Raw genomic sequence first — 20,091 nt, forward strand, 5'->3', positions numbered from 1 at the left:
AGGGGCTCAAAGGAGCATGGGATATGCACGCCCCCGCAGAGCCCTTCAACAGGGTCCAAGGGAGAGGAGAGTTACAGTAGGCAAGCTGTCCTTGGATTCAGAGCTAGCTTCAATGGGCACCAGTTAATTCAGCAGCTTTCTGTTTAACATGTCAAACTTTTGGATCTAGGATCAGCTTACCTGTGCCAAATTATACCCTTAATTATTAGTGGGGAGATACAAAACTGACCTTGAATCAGTTTGTAAAAGGGAGTATCTAGAGGGTGTGTCAAGGCCATATTTTCCAGAGGGGTTGGGAAGTCGGCCAATGAAAGGTTTTGGGTTTCAGAGAGAGTGGGACATAACAGGGTGGTTTTGAGGTGGCTAAATTATCGTCTCCCCTTCTTTCTGCTCTACCATTATTCAACTGAGACGTTCTATGGATTTGGTCAAGTGATGGAATGGAGGCCCTAATCGTCTCTCCACGGCCCGTCAGAAAAGGATGTATGGCAGAAGAACATTAGGGGAAGGGAAGACTAGGCCTCGGTTCACAGTTAACACAAACAACTCCTATCGTCAATTTAGAATGGCATTCACCAAGGGAAACTAGGCACCAGAGTTCCATAGATGAACCTAAATGGAGGTCAAACATGATCCAAAATTGGCGACCTTCCACGCAACTCAGAGGGTGCGTTCGTAAATTCACTCTGGCTATCAACTCCGATTTCAGAGCACTCGTCCGAGTGTGCTAAAGCACAGAACAACTGATGAATTTACAAACATTAAACACCCGTTGAATATGGCCGGTGTCAGTAAACGTCGGCAAAAAAGCATAATTACTACGGTGAGTAAAATGAGGTGAGTGAGGAATTCTCTCATTTGTGTCCAGAAGTATCTAGCAAGCTAGCCAATTAGCGTGGATGCTTGACTGCCGTTGTGAGGTCAGAACGCTCGGATCAACCCTACATCCAGTGTGGTCTCTGAACCCTCAGAGAAAGAAACGTTCTGAATTTACTAACGGACAATCTGACAACGGTCTAAATTTACGAACGCCCAGAGCACACTCTGAACACACTCTGGCACTGCAGAGTGAATTTACGAACACACCCAGAGTCATCAAAAACCACGCTACAGAAAGCCAGGAGACAAAAACCACGCTACAGAAAGCCAGGAGACAAAAACCACGCTAAAGAAAGCCAGGAGACAAAAACCACGCTAAAGAAAGCCAGGAGACAAAATGAAACTGGAGGTCGAATGTGATCCAATATGTCCGACCGCAAAACCAGCCAAACATGCAGTCGCAAGTTAAACCACTGAAATCAAAGAAATTGGAGCCAAAATGAATGTTGCTCTTACCTCTCTCTGCAGTACCAGCTCCTTGGTGAAGGCCATGGCCTCGTCGCTGAAGGGCTCAGCCACCTGCATGCCGCCGGGCATGTTCCTGGAGCCGCGCGGACACTCGATACCTGGCCAATGAGAAACACAGAACAAGTGTCAAGGGTCAGCAAAACAGCCAATAAAAATAACTATGAGGTTAGACAACATTTAGACCAGTTAGAATGTTACGGTCCAACAAGTTGAAGTTGCACCTAACAACTGATACAGGGGTCAAAATCGGACATTTATTTCAACCCCGTAACGACCCAGCGTTAGGACAGTGACGATATACCGATGCCACCATGACAGGTGAAGTGGCACTAGAGATTAGTGGAGCTGAGCATTGCTGTGCTTCAACGGCGGCAGCTTCATCCTTTGTTTGGCCGTCCCCTGGCGCTGACCTTGCTATTCATGACTATTAACTGAAGTGGGTCTTTTCACTGGGTAGTGGATTAAAAGAACAGCCAGGGAGAGGATGGGAGGGATGGAGGACAGGAGGGCTATAGGGTGGCTTCTTATAGGAAAGCTGTGAGGCGATGCATGCTTATCTCTTGCACTCAGAGTTGGCTGAGTGTGTGTGTTTGAAAGAGAGCGTGTGTGTTTGACAGAGAATGTGTGTGTGTGTTTAAAAGTTAATGTGTGAGCAAGTAGGGGTGGTGAGGGACGGTGCGCTGAGGGGCAGCGCGGTGAGGGGCAGCGTTGTGTGGTGAGGGGCAGCGTTGTGTGGTGAGGGGCAGCGTTGTGCGGTGAGGGGCAGCGTTGTGCGGTGAGGGGCAGCGTTGCGCGGTGAGGGGCAGCGTTGTGCGGTGAGGGGCAGCGCGGTGTGGTGAGGGGCAGCGCGGATGCGGTGAGGGGCCTTGCGGTGCGGTGAGGGGCGGTGCGGTGAGGGGCGGTGCGGTGAGGGGCAGCGCGGTGCGGTGAGGGGCAGCGTGGTGTGGTGAGGGGCAGCGTGGTGTAGTGAGGCGTGGTGTGGTGAAGGGCAGCGTGGTGTGGTGAAGGGCAGCGTGGTGTAGTAAGGGGCAGCGTGGTGTAGTGAGGGGCAGCGTGGTGTGGTGAAGGGCAGCATGGTGTAGTGAGGGGCAGCGTGGTGAGGTGTGTGCTAGGCTAGGCTAGACTCTGTATGCTGAGTGGTGAGGTGTGTGCTAGGCTAGACTAGACTCTGTATGCTGAGTGGTGAGGTGTGTGCTAGGCTAGGCTAGACTAGACTCTGTATGCTGAGTGGTGAGGTGTGTGCTAGGCTAGACTAGACTCTGTATGCTGAGTGGTGAGGTGTGTGCTAGGCTAGACTAGACTCTGTATGCTGAGTGGTGAGGTGTGTGCTAGGCTAGACTAGACTCTGTATGCTGAGTGGTGAGGTGTGTGCTAGGCTAGACTAGACTCTGTATGCTGAGTGGTGAGGTGTGTGCTAGGCTAGACTAGACTCTGTATGCTGAGTGGTGAGGTGTGTGCTAGGCTAGACTAGACTCTGTATGCTGAGTGGTGAGGTGTGTGCTAGGCTAGACTAGACTCTGTATGCTGAGTGCAGGGCCGATGCAGCTACTGTAGCTACTGTAGCTGGCGCTTGGCTAGGAACCTTTGATGTCTGGGATGATGCCTTCAGTGGAAAGCAACTTGAGCTTCAATCAAGACACCACCTCTGTCTTCTCCCCACGTCAGGACTTCAAACACACACACTTGAGGAGCGAGCATGGTGCAGGGCTCTCCAACAAGCAAACAGCATTCCTCCTCTGTGGCTGCTGACAAGAACCCTCATATCTACGTAAACTAAGTCAACTTTGCAAACTACACACAAGCAAATTATACACACTCAACACCCATGAAAACTCCAACAGACATTCACTCATTGTATCCCTCTATCCAATGCGCACAACATCTCTCTCTCACACACACACACACACACACACACACACACACACACACACACACACACACACACCTCCCCCTATCGACTCTCCACCCTGTTGCATTGATTCATGTAAACTCAGACTTTGTTGGTTCTGCTGGGCGCTACACCCAACAACATTGTGCTAACAAAGCAACATCAGCCTCCTGTCCAAAAACTCAGAGTCATCTTCTAGTAATCTGGAGGCTCCCGCCAATCCTGATTGGTCTGTATGCTAACCACATCCGACATGATTGGACTAGAGAAGAGACAGAGGAAAAGGTGGACCGGGGGTCAAGTTTGTGATGATTGGGTCCTCATTTTGGCACTGACTGACTAACCAGCGTGCAAACACACACATTTCCTAGCAATGCTGTGTTAGCAAAACTTCCCCCATACACACGCACACACACACGGACACACCGACAATTCTCATCTCACCCCTCTAACAAAACAAAAACATATTTTCTGTTGAACCCGCGGCATGGCGAGACCACAGAGGCTGAAGACTCAATTACCTCTTAATAGCCAGTAAATAGTCCCTAGATTAGCATTTAAATTGCCCAGTGTGCGTTCCGTCCCGGCTCCAAGGAGGAAGGAAAAGTCATTTCAGTCCAGCAGCATCCCCAGTATTTTTAGCCATGTTTTGGCCTGGGATTGACCGAGTGAGTGGCTGGGCCAGTATTGTATAAGACCGAGAGAGGGGTGGAGAAGCCAAGCTTAAAGTAAACTGCTTTCACTAAGGGATGTCTTTCTCTCTAGGACAGATGGTGAGGATGGGACAGACACAGGGGCTCCATAGGGACAATAAAACCTTTCTCTCTAGGACAGATGGTGAGGATGGGACAGACACAGGGGCTCCATAGGGACAATAAAACCTTTCTCTCTAGGACAGATGGTGAGGATGGGACAGACACAGGGGCTCCATAGGGACAATAAAACTTTTCTCTCTAGGACAGATGGTGAGGATGGGACAGACACAGGGGCTCCATAGGGACAATAAAACCTTTCTCTCTAGGACAGATGGTGAGGATGGGACAGACACAGGGGCTCCATAGGGACAATAAAACCTTTCTCTCTAGGACAGATGGTGAGGATGGGACAGACACAGGGGCTCCATAGGGACAATAAAACCTTTCTCTCTAGGACAGATGGTGAGGATGGGACAGACACAGGGGCTCCATAGGGACAATAAAACCTTTCTCTCTAGGACAGATGGAGAGGATGGGACAGACACTGGGGCTCCATAGGGACAATAAAACCTGGATCTGTGTTTTTCAATGTGGATCAAATCCAAACTAACACAACTGTTTCAATTAAACGTATCAACTAATCACCAAGCTTTTGATTAGCTGAGGCAGGTGGAAACACTGGGCTACCCTATGGGGCCAGACCCGTCCCCCAGCCCCCGTATGGACACACAAACAGCTCTGCTCAGTAGTGCTGGCTGGCCACGCGCATAAAATGTAACGTTTTAAAATCGGTAATCCCGGTGAGCGATGCGCCGGATGAAATACGGCCTGTCCCCGTCCCAGCAGCCTCTGCCCAATCCTCCCTCACACACAAAAACGTACACAGTCGTTTACACACACATGCGCACACACAGGTGCCCTGGAATAGCTGCTCTACAAATCACCTGTGACCAGAGCATATGTGCTACTGAGCACTGTGGTTCAGACAGCTCCCTGTTTTATGCAAGCAGACACAACTTCACCCCTGTGATGAAAACACTCAGACAATCTCTCTCCCGCTTTCTCTATCATTCCCTCTCTCTCACTCCCTTCCCCTCTAAATCTTTAATTCCCTCCCACCTGCTCTTTCTTTTCATCACTTTCTCCATCATTCCTTGCCTTTCAATCTCTCCATCTACCTCTCCACATCACTTGTTCTCTCCCCTCTTCCATCCACCTACATCCCTCTACCTCCCCTTCTCTCCCACTCTTTTTCAATTGCAAGTCACAAACAGTGAAGTGAGAGGATGGTCAGAGAGGCTTGGAAATTGCATTAGGGCTTTTAAATTTGCCTTTAAATGGGCATTGAGAAAAAGTGAGATTGGATTAGAGAGGAAGAGGAGGCGGGAGTTGCTTTGCTACATATAGCCTGTACTTAATATAACCTACCTGTCGACTTCCCGCGACAATGTCGCGAAGAGCAGCAGTTAACTACAGAGGCTGTGTAGCTCCAACCCGATTATTCAACACCTAGTTACACATTTTGTTAACTACTTGTCCAAGATATCAGTTACATGGAAAAACAACTTAGAAACGCACAAAAGCAGACACTTTTGACGAAAAACACGAAAAAGTTCCCTCTACCTGCAGCTGCTACTAGCAACAAAAATTGTGAAGAAGAACAGCCTGGTGACCCAGTTCTAAAGTAGATTCGCAAAATATCCAAGAGAAAATTGCAAAAGAGGGCAAGGATGTGGCTGAAATAAAACATGCAGTGAGCGCACTGAAAACAAAAGTGGACACTCTCCACAACCAAGTTACAAACGCCGAAGAGAGGATATCAACATTGGAGGACAAGAACACCTGCCTAAACCACACTGTTGAAAGAAATTGCGATTTTGATCGAAAAACTGGAAGAACAACTTCAATACCAGGAAAGTTAGTCAGAGAAACAAACTTCAGATCAGAGGGGTTCCCGAAATCCACATAAATACGGTGGATTGTATGAAAGACATTTTACACAATCTAGTTGAGGACACACCGGAGGATGTTAACAACATGACCATTGGGAAAACAACACTGCGCCCAGGACCAGCAACGCGCGACCCCCGGCCTATCCTGGTGAAATTCTTACCATTCACCGACAGGGAGAAGGTCCGGCTCAGAGCAAAATAACTTTTCACTGGAAAGGGACAAAGGTGGAGTTTTCCCTGACTTTTCCAAGGAGGTTCAGGACAAGAGAAATGCGTTCATAGAGGTGAGAGACATGTGCATGAAATGGGGACTGAAATGCTCCTTGCACTACCCTGCCGTGTTCTGGGTTACTGTGAGAGGACCACTAAGTCGTTTTACAGACCCAAAGGAGGCAAAGAAAAGTGTTGCAGATGTTAACGAGGCCGAACAATCTGAGTAGTGTGGTAGGCTATGGAAGATCCGCATGGCGGCAGTGGATCATCACGGATGGACTACCATTTTTGTCTAAGCTGATAGAACTTCCTATGTTGTGAGTAACATTCTCACTGAGTGTTTATGCTTAGAATATTATCATGTTCTTTGAAAAACAGGTACATGTCTGGGAAGCTTTTAAAGCATACATAAGTGGAGTAATAATACAATGATCAGTTACTATAAAGAAACAAGATAAACAGAAAATTGATCAACTTGAAACAGAGCTCAAAACTCTGGAGAAGGAATATTAGTCCAAGCCTAACAATATTTCTCTGGTAAACTTGACGAAAACCAAATACGAGCTGGATACTTTATTCAGTAAAATAGCTGAATATTCCCTGTACAGGCTGAAGCAGAGATGGTATGAATCAGGGGGAAAGGCAGGAAAACCGTTGGCCAGTCAATCGAAATCGAGAGAAACAGGTCGACAAATAGGTGGAATCAGAAAAAAGACAGGCAAGCTGACCAATCATGAATAAACAATATAATTTGAGACTTCTATCAGGAACTTTGTACTTCAGACAGTCCTTTAGATATGCACAAAGCAGAGGCATTCTTTCAGAATCTGAACCTTCCTAAACTAAAAGAGAAAGACAGGAACTGGATCGACCGTCCAATTACTTTGGAGGAATTGACCGAAACTATAAGACAAGCACCCACAGGGTTGGATGGGATACCCAGTGATTTCTACAAAAGGTTTGCAGAGTAGTAAAGCCCAGAAATATTGAAAACATTGAACACATCGATTGACACAGGTGTGCTCCCACCTTCTATAAGTGATGCAGCAAACATCCTAATCCCCAAAAAGGGAAAGGATCCGGAGCTACCGTCCAATTTCCTTGATACATTTTCATGGAAAAGAGTTTACAAAACTTCTGGCTATGAGGGTGAATCATATCATTAAAAAAAATCATAAATCCAGACCAGGTGGGATTTGTGAAAGGCAGAACTTCATCTGACAATCTTAGATGCCTATTGCATGTCATCTGGAAGGCAAAAGCTCTGGATACTTCAGTGGCAGCCTTATCCCTAGACACAGAGAAAGCCTTTGATAGGGTTGGTTGGGACTACCTGCATTATACTATAAATACATTTGGATTTGGACAGGGCTTTCAGAATTTTATTCAACTTATGTACAACGACCCCAAATCCAAAGTAGTTACTAACAGACTACGATCATCTCCATTTTCAGTAGGACGAGGCACGAAACAAGGTGACTGTCTCTCGCCCCTCCTATTTATTATAGCATTAGAACCATTAGCCGAAGCCATTAGGCTGCATCAGTGAGTAAAGGGGGTTAATATGGGAGGTAGAGAGAATAAACCACTGCTTTATGCAGATGACATATTACTAATAATGTCAAGCTTCCAACTCAACATAACGCCTTTACTGGACTTAACAAAAGTATTTTTCAGAGACATCAGGCTATAAAGTAAACTGGACCAAATCTGAAGTAATGCCGCTATCGAAACATGTCTGAGAAATGACTTCCTCAGCTGGAGGTTTCAATGGGTCCTTAAAAACTTGAGGTACCTGGGGATCGCTTTAAATCCTGGTCTAGAGAAGATGATTTCTGAAAACCTTGACCAACTACTGAACAAAATTCAACTCCAGTTTAAGAGCTGGGATAAGCTACAAATCGTATTATGGTGTAGGATACAGGTTATAAAGATGGTCATTAGCATGTTACCACTGTCCATACCATTATACCCATAAATAAAATTATTACTGAGTTTGTTTGGGCCGGTAAAAGGGACAGGATGAAACTAGCGAGATTACAGGAAACGACTAAGAAGGGATGATTAAAGCTCCCTGACATGCAATTATATCAAGAAGCCTTTGTAGCTGCCCAAATAGGCTCTCTCTTTACGGAGAACTCTAATAGGCCAATTTGGGTGGACATGGAGGAAGTAGTTAATGCACCAATCGGAACATCAAACTATTTGAGTTAACAAAACGTAGGACTGCAGAATCCAATAATAAAAAAATAGACGTTAATGCCCCAATCGGAACATCAAATTATTTGTGTTAACAAAACGTAGGACTGCAGAATCCAATAATAAAAAAATATATGGAGTGAGATACATGAGAGAAATCTTCACCTTTCCTGACAAACTCTGCTTCGTTATGGAACAACCCTAAATTGAAAATAGGGGGACACATGGTTTTCTGGAAACATTGGTATAGAAAGGGGATAAACAATATTGGTTGTCTATATATCAAGAAAACTTGCTTACCTCTTTTGAATAACTAAGGTCCAAGTATAATTTACAGAAACAAGGCTTTTGGAGGCATCTCCAGCTTAGAGATTGTATGTTTAAGGTAGGACAGAGTAACAACAAACTCCCTGTACATTCCGATGTGTTAAGATAGAAATCCTTCGCAAATTACCACATACCGCACGGTTTATATATAGGTGGATTTAATGGAACTTGTAAGGGCGTCAAAGCTGTATGGGGAAAAGACCCAGAGGTAACTTTTGGAGCGGAGGAATGGAATAAAATAGTACAACAGATGCTCCTCCCTATGAGAGATGCCCGGTCCAAGCTGATTCAATTTAAAGTGTTCAATGGGATTTATTGGACTCATCTGAAGTTGAACAGAATAGGTTTGATAAAAAAGTGGTCAGATGAAGCAGATGCTAAGCTACTGAACTGTTTTGCTAGCACAGACTGGAATATGTTCCGGGATTCCTCCAATGGCATTGAGGAGTACACCACATCTGTCATTAGCTTCATCAATAAGTGCATCGGTGATGTCGTCCCCCCCTGAAAATTGCCAAAGACTAGTCATAGACGGTTCTCTCTACTACCACATGGCAAGCGGTACCGGAGCGCCAAGTATAGGTCCAAGAGGGTTCTAAACAGTTTCTACCCCCAAGCCATAAGACATTTACATTTACATTACATTTTAGTCATTTAGCAGACGCTCTTATCCAGAGCGACTTACAGTAGTGAATGCATACATTTCATACAATTTCATACATTTTTTTTCTGTGCTGGCCCCCCGTGGGAATCGAACCCACAACCCTGGTGTTGCAAACACCATGCTCTACCAACTGAGCTACAAGGAAGACTACTGAACATCTAGTCAAATGGCTACCCATACTCTTTAATTACTTGTTACTTTTCTCTCTTACTCTGATCTGTATTTTTTGAAACTGCACTGTTGGTTAGGGGCTCGTAAGTAAGCATTTCACTGTAAGGTCTACACCTGTTGTATTCGGCGCATGTGACTAATATTTGATTTGATGATCTATATGTTCTGTGACTGTCCAAGCTTACATTCCTTTTGGCAGAAGGTAATGGAAAAGATTGGGATATTCTGGGTACCACAATACCTGCAAATCCTGCTTTGCTTTTACTGAAAATCACTAAGGATATATGATCGACTGAGAAGCTCATGTTTAAACTGGCTAAAAGTTGCTCTAGCTACAGCCAAAAGAGTCATATTGAGACGCTGGAGGGAGAAGGACCCTCCCTCATATAAGGAATGGTACATAGCCTTGGCAGAAACAGCTTCATATGAAAGATTAATTTAATAAAATGAATGGTAAACTCGATAACTCTGGGGACATTTTCTCTCTGAGATAGAAAGAGAATACAATCTGTAAAGGCCTGATAGACTACAGACATACATAGACGACTGGTAGGGCTACGGCCTTTTGTGTTTTCTTTATGAAGTTTTTTCTTCCGTTATAATAGTTGTTATGTGGGTGAAAAATGATAAGGTTAATTCCTTTTCTATCTTGTTTATTGTATGTACGGTGCCGGTCGGGGGTTTGGACACACCTACCCATTCCAATGAGTGGCTGGGTGTGTCCGGGCTTTTGATTGGTACTGTATATTAAATCTCTGCCAAGTTATTGTTTAGTGCTAAATGTAATTCAATTGCATTGTTATATCGTGAAAGGACACAAAAACTGATTACAATATATATATATATATAAACTGCTCAAAAAAATAAAGGGAACACTTAAACAACACAATGTAACTCCAAGTCAATCACACTTCTGTGAAATCAAACTGTCCACTTAGGAAGCAACACTGATTGACAATACATTTCACATGCTGTTGTGCAAATGGAATAGACAACAGGTGGAAATTATAGGCAATTAGCAAGACACCCCCAATAAAGGAGTGGTTCTGCAGGTGGTAACCACAGACCACTTCTCAGTTCCTATGCTTCCTGGCTGATGTTTTGGTCACTTTTTAATGCTGGCGGTGCTTTCACTCTAGTGGTAGCATGAGACGGAGTCTACAACCCACACAAGTGGCTCAGGTAGTGCTCATCCAGGATGGCACATCAATGCGAGCTGTGGCAAGAAGGTTTGCTGTGTCTGTCAGCGTAGTGTCCAGAGCATGGAGGCGCTACCAGGAGACAGGCCAGTACATCAGGAGACGTGGAGGAGGCCGTAGGAGGGTAATAACCCAGCAGCAGGACCGCTACCTCCGCCTTTGTGCAAGGAGGAGCAGGAGGAGCACTGCCAGAGCCCTGCAAAATGACCTCCAGCAGGCCACAAATGTGCATGTGTCTGCTCAAACGGTCAGAAACAGACTCCATGAGGATGGTATGAGGGCCCGACATCCACAGGTGGGGGTTGTGCTTACAGCCCAACACCGTGCAGGACGTTTGGCATTTGCCAGAGAACACCAAGATTGGCAAATTCGCCACTGGCGCCGTGTGCTCTTCACAGATGAAAGCAGGTTCACACTGAGCACATGTGACAGACGTGACAGAGTCTGGAGACGCCGTGGAGAACGTTCTGCTGCCTGCAACATCCTCCAGCATGACCGGTTTGGCGGTGGGTCAGTCATGGTGTGGGGTGGCATTTCTTTGGGGGGCCGCACAGCCCTCCAAGTGCTCGCCAGAGGTAGCCTGACAGCCATTAGGTACCGAGATGAGATCCTCAGACCCCTTGTGAGACCATATGCTGGTGCGGTTGGCCCTGGGTTCCTCCTAATGCAAGACAATGCTAGACCTCATGTGGCTGGAGTGTGTCAGCAGTTCCTGCAAGAGGAAGGCATTGATGCAATGGACTGGCCCGCCCGTTCCCCAGACCTGAATCCAATTGAGCACATCTGGGACATCATGTCTCGCTCCATCCACCAACGCCACGTTGCACCACAGACTGTCCAGGAGTTGGCGGATGCTTTAGTCCAGGTCTGGGAGGAGATCCCTCAGGAGAACATCCGCCACCTCATCAGGAGCATGCCCAGGCATTGTAGGGAGGTCATACAGGCACGTGGAGGCCACACACACTACTGAGCCTCATTTTGACTTGTTTTAAGGACATTACATCAAAGTTGGATCAGCCTGTAGTGTGGTTTTCCACTTTAATTTTGAGTGTGACTCCAAATCCAGACCTCCATGGGTTGATAAATTGGATTTCCATTGATTATTTTTGTGTGATTTTGTTGTCATCACATTCAACTATGTAAAGAAAAAAGTATTTAATAAGATTATTTCATTCATTCAGATCTAGGATGTGTTATTTTAGTGTTCCCTTTATTTTTTTGAGCAGTATATATATATATATATATATATATATATATATATATATATATATATATATATATATATATATATATATATATATATAGCCTACCGGTCAACATCAATTTCATCAAAAGCTCCATTTAATGAATTGACTATAAAAACACGTGGGCGGCAGGTCAGAGCTTGTGTCAATTTCTTCCCATCGCTACTTAATTTCACTCAGGAATTTAATTCATTGAACTTGTAGATATTTGGCGAATCCACTTTCTCTTTCCATCTCTCCCGGTCTCTGTATTTCCCCCTGCTTCTCTCCTTCCTTCCTTCCTTCCTTCCTTCCCTCTCCCTGAACCCTCTCCTTTCTTCCCTCCTATCAGTTCCCTGTTGTATGGCACCCAGTGGTTGAGGAATGGGTGTGTGAAGCACAGCGGGTAAGGCTGGTATGGCACGGAGCTAGGCGCTGGGAGGCTGGTATGGCACGGAGCTGGGAGAGGTGAGGCTGGTATAACATGGAGCTGGGAGAGGTGAGGCTGGTATAACATGGAGCTGGGAGAGGTGAGGCTGGTATCACACGGAGCTGGGAGAGGTGAGGCTGGTATGGCACGGCGCTGGGAGAGGTGAGGCTGGTATCACACGGAGCTGGGAGAGGTGAGGCTGGTATGGCACGGAGCTAGGCGCTGGGAGGCTGGTATGGCACGGAGCTGGGAGAGGTGAGGCTGGTATGGCACGGAGCTGGGAGAGGTGAGGCTGGTATGGCACGGAGCTGGGAGAGGTGAGGCTGGTATAACACGGAGCTGGGAGAGGTGAGGCTGGTATAACAAGGAGCTGGGAGAGGTGAGGCTGGTATGGCACGGAGCTGGGAGAGGTGAGGCTGGTATAACACGGAGCTGGGAGAGGTGAGGCTGGTATAACACGGAGCTGGGAGAGGTGAGGCTGGTATAACAAGGAGCTGGGAGAGGTGAGGCTGGTATAACAAGGAGCTGGGAGAGGTGAGGCTGGTATAACATGGAGCTGGGAGAGGTGAGGCTGGTATAACATGGAGCTGGGAGAGGTGGGGCTGGTATAACAACGAGCTGGGAGAGGTGAGGCTGGTATAACATGGAGCTGGGAGAGGTGAGGCTGGTATAACACGGAGCTGGGAGAGGTGAGGCTGGTATAACATGGAGCTGGGAGAGGTGAGGCTGGTATAACATGGAGCTGGGAGAGGCGGGGCTGGTATAACACGGAGCTGGGAGAGGTGAGGCTGGTATAACACGGAGCAGGGAGAGGTGGGGCTGGTATAACACGGAGCTGGGAGAGGTGAGGCTGGTATAACATGGAGCTGGGAGAGGTGAGGCTGGTATGGCACGGAGCTGGGAGAGGTGAGGCTGGTATAACATGGAGCTGGGAGAGGTGAGGCTGGTATGGCACGGAGCTGGGAGAGGTGAGGCTGGTATAACATGGAGCTGGGAGAGGTGGGGCTGGTATAACAACGAGCTGGGAGAGGTGAGGCTGGTATAACACGGAGCTGGGAGAGGTGAGGCTGGTATAACATGGAGCTGGGAGAGGTGGGGCTGGTATAACACGGAGCTGGGAGAGGTGAGGCTGGTATAACATGGAGCTGGGAGAGGTGGGGCTGGTATAACACGGAGCTGGGAGAGGTGAGGCTGGTATAACACGGAGCTGGGAGAGGTGAGGCTGGTATAACATGGAGCTGGGAGAGGTGAGGCTGGTATAACACGGAGCTGGGAGAGGTGAGGCTGGTATAACATGGAGCTGGGAGAGGTGAGGCTGGTATAACATGGAGCTGGGAGAGGTGAGGCTGGTATAACATGGAGCTCGGTGGGCTGAGTGCTGAGCCGCTTCCTGCTGGGCAAGTCATCCCTCCCCCTCCGTGTATCTCCCCATGCTCCCCTCAGATCTCTCATCTAGGGATCATTACCCTAGACCAAGGATGGTTACCTATGATGGGGATGAAGGCCACAAGAAATCTGGACTCATGAGGGGCCGCAGCGGTTTGCAGGTCTGTGTACCCACACATGCAGTCAGAGCCTGACGTAGCTTTTTGTGGGCCCTAAGCAAAATGTTTTTTTTAGTGGACTCCCTCTTGACAGCACAGAGCAAAAATGTACATTTTAGAGTTCATTTCCTGCCATTCTACACATTTTGCCATGAGGCGGAAAGAAATGTTAACAGTTTTTAATATGATATCTGAGTGAGTGACTAACAAAATGAAATGGGGGCCCCTCGGGTTGGTAATTTGACCATGATTCCTACAAGTTTAGATAGCTGGCAGCTAGAATAACTTACCTCCCCAAAAATATTTTTGCTGACATGCGCTAATTGAGTGACTGTCAGTCAAATCAATCAAAATGTATTTATAAAGCCCTTTTACATCAGCAATTGTCACAAAGTGCTTATACAGAAACCGAGCCTAAACTCCAAAAGAGCAGGCAATACAGATTAGAAGCACGGTGGCTAGGAAAAACTGCCTAGAAAGGCTGGAACCTATGAAGAAACCTAGAGAGGAACCAGGCTCTGAGGGGTGGCCAGTCCTCTTCTGGCTGTGCTGGGTGGAGATAAGAGTACATGGACATTAACTGACATAAGAGAAAAACTGCAGGGCCTCCCGAGTGGCGCAGCGGTCTAAGGCACCGCGTCGCAGTTAGGGGAGGGTTTGGCCGGGGGGGGGGGGGGGGGGGGGGCTGTACTTGGCTCCTCACGCTCTAGGGACTCCTTGTGGCGGGCCGGGCACCTGCAGGCTGACCTCGTCGTTAGTTGAACTGTGTTTCCTCCGACACATTGGTGTGGCTGGCTTCCGGGTTAAACGAGAGGGTGTTAAGAAGCGCGGTTTGGCAGGTTATGTTTCGGGGGAAGCATGACTCGACCTTCGCCTCCCGACCCTGTTGAGGAGTTGCAGTGATGAGACAAGATCGAAATTGGGGAGAAAAGGGGGGTAAAATACAACAAATTATTAAAAAATCTAAAAGGAAAAAATATAAATACAAAAAAAATTCTGATGCACAAACAAATAGCATCTTGTGTATTCTACTATTCTAACTCTCAACAGTAAGTTGAGACCCTGAGTGGTGGAGGGGAGTTGATCCGCTGGCCTACAAAAGGGGGTCAGCAGTTGCCCATCCCTGACCTAGAGAAACCCTTACTGCACAAAAGCACATCAGCGTCATGTAATCTGCAATCCATGCGTCTTGTCTGATCGCATCTCAGTGTTCTCCAACCCTCACTGCCTCAGACCTGTCCGGATGGTGTGGAGGTCTGACAAAACAGTCAGTCAGAATAGGGGGGGTTTGGTCATAGATGTTAAACTAGTGATATTATGTTTTACTTATTCTTATTCCATCTCGATGGATGACTGACTGTAGTCACATACAGGTGAGCCAGACTAGAGGAGTTGAGGGACAACAGGTCAGTGTAAATGAATGATATTTCACCATGTCCCTTTATCCAGGTCAGACACTCACCCCATTCATTCACTTTCCTTTTCAGAGTGCAACCACATGATCAACCTGCCAGGCACATGATCAACCTGCCAGGCACATGATCAACCTGCCAGGCACATGATCAACCTGCCAGGCACATGATCAACCTGCCAGGCACATGATCAACCTGCCAGGCACATGATCAACCTGCCAGGCACATGATCAACCTGCCAAGCACATGATCAACCTGCCAAGCACATGATCAACCTGCCAAGCACATGATCAACCTGCCAAGCACATGATCAATCTGTTAATATCAGTACTAGGCATGCGTTCACATTCATATCGATCAATGTCATCCTGCAACAATAAGCAGCATTTCAATAACATTGATTTATTTCCAAGAACCTGTGTTTCTCCTTTAAAAAGCAAAGCAAGGCAGTGATTGTAGAGTGAGCTGAAGCTCATTGTATTACAGTCATTCACCACGGCCAACTTCACTCGCACTTTGCCTGCCTATCTACAATGGATGACTGATACAAACCATTTCCCCCAACATCACTCACAACAAGGAAGTTAACAGTAGACATTGTATACCACTGCCATGGTTAACAGAGGAAAAGGAAATAATTGCATGAGGACAGAAAAAGAGATTGAGCGAGAACGAGAAAGCGAGAACGAGAGAGAGAAAAGGCCTGACAGTGAATAAAAGAGACAGTAGATGTGAAAAAAATGAGTGACTGATATTGAAAAGAGATTCAATGTTTTTTTGTAGGGACAAAAACAGGAAAATGCAACTAAAAAAATAAAACTTTTGTATTGTTTTGTCATTCATTAACAATTTACCAACTGGTGAATATTTTCCTTCTACAACAGAGCTAATCAAAAACATGAAGACGAGGAGAACTCCTTAATGAACTGCCTCATCAGACAACCAGAGAAATTCACAGGATCCTTTTTCATTATGCAGGTTTATGGGACTGCTCCAGACACACACACCACCCACTGCCTGGTTGCCAGCTAGTTCAGTACACACACACACACACACACACACACACACACACACACACGAGTCTCTGGGCTAAAGCTGCTCCATCTCTCAGCTCCCAATTTCCAGGAAGTGAGTGAATCTCCATAAGCTGCAGTGCCACAGACAGGGAGACAGTTAAGCTAAAGTGAAACGTCACTTTTTTTAAAACTTCATATTCAACCTATATGCATGTATTTTGGAGCTGTAGAGAGATTGCCAAATTTTGGCAATCTATACATACTGCTGCACAGAAAATACTAGATGTACAGTTTGATATGACCCTGTGTATCTATCTTCTTAATGCCCAGCAGGACTTTGTTCTTGATCCTGACAGAGAACATTTGCTTATGACTATTACATACTTTGCTAAGAAATGTATTCTTCTATTGTGGGCCTCTAATACTTCTACATTTAAAATGTGGATTGACCAGATTGTTGACTTTCTCCCTCTTGAAAAGCTCACTTATGACCTCTGCAAGAGACAGCCCAAGTTTGATACTCTGGTCTCCACTACTCAACTATATTTCATATTGGACAGAGTGAATGGGGTGATTAGGGAATGAGCAGATGCATGTTGTGTAAGGAGCTGTAAAATCTAAAAACTAATTATTTGCTCGCCGTCTCAGCTAAGGCTGGAAATAGCTAATAAGAACCTTGATAGTGCTGCTGCAAGTTAAATATATTTTTATAATTATTCTTTGTGTGTATATATATATATTATATATTAATATTAATTAATTATATATATATACACACAAAGAATAATTATAAATATATATAATTATATATATATACACACAAAGAATAATTATGAATACATATATATACTGCTCAAAAAAATAAAGGGAACACTTAAACAACATCCTAGATCTGAATGAAATAGATAATCTTAAATACTTTTTTCTTTACATAGTTGAATGTGCTGACAACAAAATCACACAAAAATAATCAATGGAAATCCAATTTATCAACCCATGGAGGTCTGGATTTGGAGTCACACTCAAAATTAAAGTGAAAAACCACACTACAGGCTGATCCAACTTTGATGTAATGTCCTTAAAACAAGTCAAAATGAGGCTCAGTAGTGTGTGGCCTCCACGTGCCTGTATGACCTCCCTACAACGCCTGGGCATGCTCCTGATGAGGTGGCGGATGGTCTCCTGAGGGATCTCCTCCCAGACCTGGACTAAAGCATCCGCCAACTCCTGGACAGTCTGTGGTGCAACGTGGCGTTGGTGGATGGAGCGAGACATGATGTCCCAGATGTGCTCAATTGGATTCAGGTCTGGGGAACGGGCGGGCCAGTCCATAGCATCAATGCCTTCCTCTTGCAGGAACTGCTGACACACTCCAGCCACATGAGGTCTAGCATTGTCTTGCATTAGGAGGAACCCAGGGCCAACCGCACCAGCATATGGTCTCACAAGGGGTCTGAGGATCTCATCTCGGTACCTAATGGCAGTCAGGCTACCTCTGGAGAGCACATGGAGGGCTGTGCGGCCCCCCAAAGAAATGCCACCCCACACCATGACTGACCCACCGCCAAACCGGTCATGCTGGAGGATGGTGCAGGCAGCAGAACGTTCTCCACGGCGTCTCCAGACTCTGTCACATTTGTCACGTGCTCAGTGTGAATCTGCTTTCATCTGTGAAGAGCACAGGGCGCCAGTGGCGAATTTGCCAATCTTGGTGTTCTCTGGCAAATGCCAAACGTCCTGCACGGTGTTGGGCTGTAAGCACAACCCCCACCTGTGGACGTCGGGCCCTCATACCACCCTCATGGAGTCTGTTTCTGACCGTTTGAGCAGACACATGCACATTTGTGGCCTGCTGGAGGTCATTTTGCAGGGCTCTGGCAGTGCTCCCTCCTGCTCCTCCTTGTACAAAGGTGGAGGTAGCGGTCCTGCTGCTGGGTTGTTGCCCTCCTACGGCCTCCTCCACGTCTCCTGATGTACTGGCCTGTCTCCTGGTAGCGCCTCCATGCTCTGGACACTACGCTGACAGACACAGCAAACCTTCTTGCCACAGCTCGCATTGATGTGCCATCCTGGATGAGCTGCACTACCTGAGCCACTTGTGTGGGTTGTAGACTCCGTCTCATGCTACCACTAGAGTGAAAGCACCGCCAGCATTCAAAAGTGACCAAAACATCAGCCAGGAAGCATAGGAACAGAGAAGTGGTCTGTGGTCCCAACCTGCAGAACCACTCCTTTATTGGGGGTGTCTTGCTAATTGCCTATAATTTCCACCTGTTGTCTATTCCATTTGCACAACAGCATGTGAAATTTATTGTCAATCAGTGTTGCTTCTTAAGTGGACAGTTTGATTTCACAGAAGTGTGATTGACTTGGAGTTACATTGTGTTGTTTAAGTGTTCCCTTTATTTTTTTGAGCAGTATATATATATATATATATATATATATATATATATAAAAAGAACTTCATATTCATCATATCCAGCATCACCCCAACATCAACATTAGTATAAATGGTGTGTTTCTATGTCGTGCATCATGCGATTTTAACCAATTGTGAGTAGTCATTACCTACTAATTGTCTGCCGATTGGTTGATGATGTCATTGGAAACACTTATATTGATCTTTTTTTATATACAAAACATAGAAAACTGCCATTGAATTGGAAGTTGAACGTTTTTAAAATGTCCCTTTAAGCTAGCTCAATACGACACACACACACACACAAACACACACACAGGGATTAAGCAGACACCAACACTTTGCCTATTCTCAGGGCAGGCAAACACACAAAATGGGATGTTCTCTCCTCATGTCCAAGCTTTAGCCTTTTGAACCTTTTCATCTTTTCCTAGACAAGCATCTTATTTACCCTGCAAAACAAGCGTCTTATTTACCCTGCAACACAAGCATCTTATTCCCCCCGCACAAGCATCTTATTTACCCTGCAACACAAGCGTCTTATTTACCCTGCAACACAAGCGTCTTATTTACCCTGCAACACAAGCGTCTTATTTACCCTGCAACACAAGCGTCTTATTTACCCTGCAAAACATCTTTGAAAGGACATCATGTCCACTTCACCCCCCAAAGACAACCTCAAAAGCAGGAAGGCCAAAAGCCCCAAAATATACTGCACTGCACTCATAGGTCCACATGGGAAAGTGACATTTTCAACTAGAATCACAGAAGTGGGGTACAGAAGCAATCTTTCCCCATTGAAGGCAGTTCAGACAAGCCTAAATTCAAACACAGTTTACAGTTGTTTTGTATTATGACTGGATTATAGCTCCCGTCCAAATGTTGTGAATGATATATATTCAGGGCAGGGTTTCTGATAGTCGGTAATAGCTATAAAATGTGCAGCAGCCAATTGTCAGGTAAAAAAATAAAATAATCCCATTGAAAAAAATGCTTTTTAGCCTATTCAATACTAGTTGATATAAACACATTAGACCGCTCATGCTTATCAGTCTATAGGTTCATTGGCATAATTTAGTAGAATTAAATTGGCACGTGTGTATGTTCGTTATGCATCTTTATCACATAGCAAAGAATAGAGATTTTATAAGCTCAATCACTGCGCAACAATTCACAATGGTGTTTTAAAAATTGCTTTTGGGCCATGATTACCGAGAGCTCCTATTTTCATTTCTCAACTGGTAATTAAAGCGCGCGTCCCATTTGCCATTCAAATGCATAAGCAACAGAAGGCAGGATTCATTAGCGGGTCACACACCACTTTGCAATGAGCTGGAGGCAGTAGACATTTTGAAAACCTATAGCTACTTCATTCTTTGAAACCTGAAGGCT

General features: G+C 45.9%; 1 protein-coding gene across 1 annotated transcript in view; it reads right to left on the reverse strand.

Moving 5' to 3' along the window:
• The window catches only part of snd1 (staphylococcal nuclease and tudor domain containing 1), a 320,313-nt gene that overhangs the window by 214,127 nt on the left and 86,095 nt on the right, over positions 1-20,091 (reverse strand). The window contains exon 16 of the mRNA XM_045722231.2: positions 1,336-1,445. Coding sequence (XP_045578187.1) covers positions 1,336-1,445 — 110 coding nt within the window. The remainder of the gene's footprint in view (positions 1-1,335; positions 1,446-20,091) is intronic.

Source organism: Salmo salar, chromosome 07 (genome assembly GCF_965601325.2).
Source record: "Salmo salar chromosome 07, fSalSal1, whole genome shotgun sequence".
Classification (NCBI taxonomy): Eukaryota; Metazoa; Chordata; class Actinopteri; order Salmoniformes; family Salmonidae; genus Salmo; species Salmo salar.